The sequence below is a fragment of the Bison bison genome, unplaced genomic scaffold (genome assembly GCF_000754665.1).
Source record: "Bison bison bison isolate TAMUID 2011002044 unplaced genomic scaffold, Bison_UMD1.0 scf7180017849298, whole genome shotgun sequence".
Lineage (NCBI taxonomy): Eukaryota > Metazoa > Chordata > Mammalia > Artiodactyla > Bovidae > Bison > Bison bison.
Genome location: NW_011479871.1, coordinates 9,543 through 13,896, shown reverse-complemented (window position 1 = coordinate 13,896; position 4,354 = coordinate 9,543). Strand labels below are relative to the sequence as shown.

General features: G+C 44.1%; 1 protein-coding gene across 1 annotated transcript; it reads right to left on the bottom strand.

Moving 5' to 3' along the window:
* Positions 1 to 465: 465 nt before the first annotated feature.
* On the bottom strand, positions 466 to 4,348 carry LOC104993622 (MAP7 domain-containing protein 3-like). Its single transcript, XM_010846937.1, has 3 exons — positions 3,319 to 4,348; positions 1,716 to 1,818; positions 466 to 674 (listed from the first exon to the last, which is right to left on the bottom strand). The coding sequence occupies exons 1-3, from the start codon at positions 3,355 to 3,357 to the stop codon at positions 481 to 483; spliced, it is 336 nt and encodes a 111-aa protein (XP_010845239.1). The 5' UTR covers positions 3,358 to 4,348; the 3' UTR covers positions 466 to 480.
* Positions 4,349 to 4,354: the final 6 nt, after the last annotated feature.

Genomic DNA, 4,354 nt, shown 5'->3' with positions numbered 1-4,354 from the left:
AATGATACGGCGACCACAGTTTTCTTTCATTAAAAAATCCTTTTATTTTTTAGATGTGCTGGATCTCTGTTGCTACACAGGCTTTTCTCTAGTTGCGGTGAGCAAGGGCCACACCCTCGTAGTTGTGGCAAGTGGGGCTCATTAGCTGTGGCCTCCAGGCTCTAGAGCACAGGTTCAATAATTGTGGTGCCTGGGCTTAGCTGTTCCATGGTAGGTGGGATCTGCCGGATCAAGGATCAAACCCATGTCTCCTGCACTGGCAGGCGGATTCTTCACCACTGAGCCACCAGGGAAGCCCATGCCTCAGTCTTCGAGTCTGTAAGAATGGGGATGCTTATCCTTACTGAGTTTGTTCCTATAAGTAGAGCACTTGACACAGTGTTTGGGACAAACTAAGAGTTCAGTCAGTAACCTTGTGCATCCTTCTGAGGATGCCACTCATAACCCCTCCCAGGTGTACTCTGATGAACTCTGAGTGACTCACCTGGTACTCTTTGTCTGATTCAATGGGTCTTTCACTCCTTTTTGTCTGAAGGTTTTCATGTCAGTATTTAAAAATGCTTTTGTCTCTTTATGGATGTGGCTAGAAGTCACATCTAAAAACTTGCTAGTGTTCTTCACATTTTTAACATGTGTTTTTGGTTTTGGGGATGAATCCATGCCATTTATAGTAGCTAGAGGGAAAAAAAGAAAAGCAGCAAGATTAAAATTGGAGTTTCAACAAGAAAGACAAGCAAAGTGAAGGCTGTGAGCCTGCCAGTCTGGGCAAGCGACGTCTACCTGGAAGACAGGAGTTGTCTGGAGGCAGGACTCTGGGGAGGCAGGGTCAGGCCAAAAGCCCACTGTGCCCTGAAAGCACCAAGGGCCACCTTGAAGGAACATGCCCTCTCCCCTCTGCCAGCAAGTAATGGTGGCTAGAGGGCAGGACGGCTCCGTGCTTCTTCTCCCTCTTTCCGACGACCCTCTCATTTTAGTCTCACCTCTGATCTGAACCTTTCTCAATGGCCTAAGGCCCAGCCTACCCCTCTGCTGCTCCTGCTGCTCTGTTCTAGTGACATTCTGGCCTAAATTCTTTTAGTGCAACCAGCATGTGGCAGCACCACCATCTGGCTCATGTCTGGCTCCCCAATGGCTAAGGTTCCTTGAGGCCCCAGTAGCTAGCAGGGTTCCCATGTGCCTGATACCCACTAAGACATAAAGGGTGGACAAACTGTGTTTTCTCAAATGCCATTACTGTGGTTCACACTCACTAGGGAATGAGACTCAACGATGTAACTTAGGGGCACTCACAGAACGCCAGGATCCTCATTTTCTCCCTGTGAGGCAGGGAGTGGCATTCTACCTGTGGTCAGTCACGAATGCCACACAGGGTCCTGAACTGTGAGATGCTAGTAAGCCTCACACTGAGCTGAGAAAGAGCTGCCATCTGCAGTCTCTCAGCACAAAACAAAAGAACAGTTGTCGTAGCAGCTAATATTTATTAAGAGTTTACTGTGTGTCAAGCACCATTCTTAGTACTTCGGGATCTCACTGCAATCTCATGCCCATCCCAGGAGAACAATATAAGCTTCCCCTTTTTCAGACAGGAAAACTGAACACAGAGAGGTTAAGTAACTTGCTCAAAGTCAAACAGCTCACAAGCAGAGGAAGTTTGGATGAACCTACACAGTCTAGCTCCTAAATGGTGATGAACAGAACTCAAAAGGCAAGCAAACCTGATGGATGCACGTCATCAAAGGAATCACTGTCACTTTCTGACTCGTCCTCATCATCTGCCTCATCCTCCTCATATGCATCACTGCTCAGTGTTTCTGTAGCCTACAATGAGAGAAGAAAGTCATGATTGCATCTAACATTCAATCATCCTGACAGTTATTTCAGAGAACGTAGATTTCATGCCTCGATTGATTGCTAACTTTTGTCATTTCAATTAAAAGGTAAAAAAGAAATCTAACCTCTTTAGCCCCAAGAATCTACAGAGGACAGGACAGGTGACCCAAGTTTTGTCTTTCAGCTACGGAAAGACAGCCAAAAATGGCAGACTTCCCTGAATGGGAGCCAAGGGACAACAGCTCTGGGATGGTGTAAAGGCTCTGCCTCCTTGGAGCCCTAAGCTCAGGTGGTGCCACGGCTAAAATGTTCTTGGCTGCTGCTTGAGGCAGGACTTCTCAAGCCAATGTGCTACCTGCTCTCTGAGAGGGTGACTGCCATCACTTTTCAGAAATGACATTTCTATTCTAAATTTTCATAATGATGTGAATGACCACAACTAGGCAATTTTAAATAGGCAAAATATCAGTTTTGTAGCTCAGATGGTAAAGAACACAGAATCTGGGGATAAAAAGATCTGTTGTTTAGTTGCTAAGTTGTGTCTGATTCTTTCACAAGCCCAGGACTGTAGCCTGCCAGGCTCCTCTGTCCTTGGGATTCTCCAGGCGTGAATACTGGAGTGGGTTGCCATTTCCTCTGGGAGATCTTCCTCACCCAGGGGTTGAACCTATATTCTGCATTGGCAGGCAGATTCTTTACCAGTGAGCCACCAGGGAAGCCCCCCAAAAGATCTGAGAAGAATGCAAACCATCAAAAGACAAGACGTTGGGGGGAGGGATAAACAAATACTTATGAGAGACCCTGAAAGCACTAACCATAAAAGAAAAAACACTGCTAAATTTGAGTTCATTAAAATAAGCTTCAGTTCATCAAAGGACATTATGAGAGTGTGAGGCAAACTACAGCCTGGGGGCTGATACCTGCAGTACAAATATCCAAGGGGCTCAGAAGCAGAACTTGTAAATTCTCCCACAGATCAGTAGGAAGAATGCGAGTGACTGAATAGAAACTGGGGCAAAGGACTTGAAAAGACACTTCACCAAAGTGAATCCCCAAATGGCCAATAAGGGACTCAACTCCATTAGTCATCCAAGAATACTGATAAATTCCATGATGTGAAAAATCAAGAACATCTATGTAGCAGCAAACAGCAATAAGAAAAGATAAGCCACAAACTAAGAGAAGGTATTTGCAACACATACAAGCAAGAAAGGAGAAGTATCTAGAACATTTAAAGAACTACCAATAAGTAAGAAAAAGATAAGTCAGCCAGAAAGTTTTGGGCAAAAGACTAAACAAAGCATTCCATACAAGAAAAAACATGAAAGCTAACTAAAGATGGGAAAAAACATGCTCAACCTTTTTAATTATCAAGGAAATGTGAAATGTTATTTCATTAGCACCAGAGACTGGCAAAAATTAAAAAGTTGGCAAGAATGTAAAACAACAGGAATTCTTATACACTGCTAGTAGGAACACACAGACTACCTTTGAGGCATTCGAATCTGGCTTTCTCGTCCGCTTCATAATTTCCTCAATTCTCTATTTTTTAAAAAAATAAAATTCAAACATGAAAACATTAAAAACAAAACACTGGTCCTGAAGAAGTTGATTATTTTTGTGTTCCAGAAGCAGACAATACTGCTGTCTGTGCCAAAGTCAATGCAAGATGTTGGGCAAGCAGCTGGGTGGGCACTTTCCTCCAAGCCCAGTTTCACAGTCGGTCATCTAGAAAACACTCTGAATGGTGACAGGTGTACTTGTTACCCTAACACAGAAATCCATATGACTTCTCACTCCTGATTTTTGCCAACGTGGAAATTTATTACTAGATTAAGCACATATTATTGCAAACCAATCAGAACTTGTGAACATGATTTTTGTCTAAACAGACCATGAGTGAAGCTGATGTTAATGAAAAGAATGCATCTCAAAGATGCAATGCTGTCATGGGTTTTGTTACTGGGAGTACATGCAGGAAGGCTAAGAGTTCCCTTCTTCCCTGAAGGTAAGGAGAGCTCTAGCTCTCTGGCCTCCTCAAGGTTACTGATCTCCCTTTGGAGAGGCCGGGAAGTCCCTCAGCCTGGTCTGAGGTCTTCCTTGCTCCCAGAGGAGACACATGGGTTGCACAAATTAAAGTCCAACCTTACAAAGAGCCTGCACCTTGGCCTCTCTGAGAAGCCTACACCTTCTGCTTCTTCAAGCTCAGTTGCTCCAATTTCCAGCACAGTTTAGAAAAAACTCAAAAAACAAACAAACAAACAAAAACCTCAAACTTCTACCAACCCCTACCATGACCCAAGGGATTCTGTTCAAAGGAGCTTTGCTGTAGAGAGACATCCCTGTGATGGTCATCAGTGGTCCGCAAGGAAGAGCTACGGTTATTAAGAGGAGCCCATTCTAGGGAGAAGGGGTCAGATCCTAAGATGAGAGAGTACAGAGGAAAAACAACCCCAGCTAGCATATCACTTGTCACTTTTAAAAACATAGTTTGGAACCATGTGCCCAACATTGTTTTAAACAA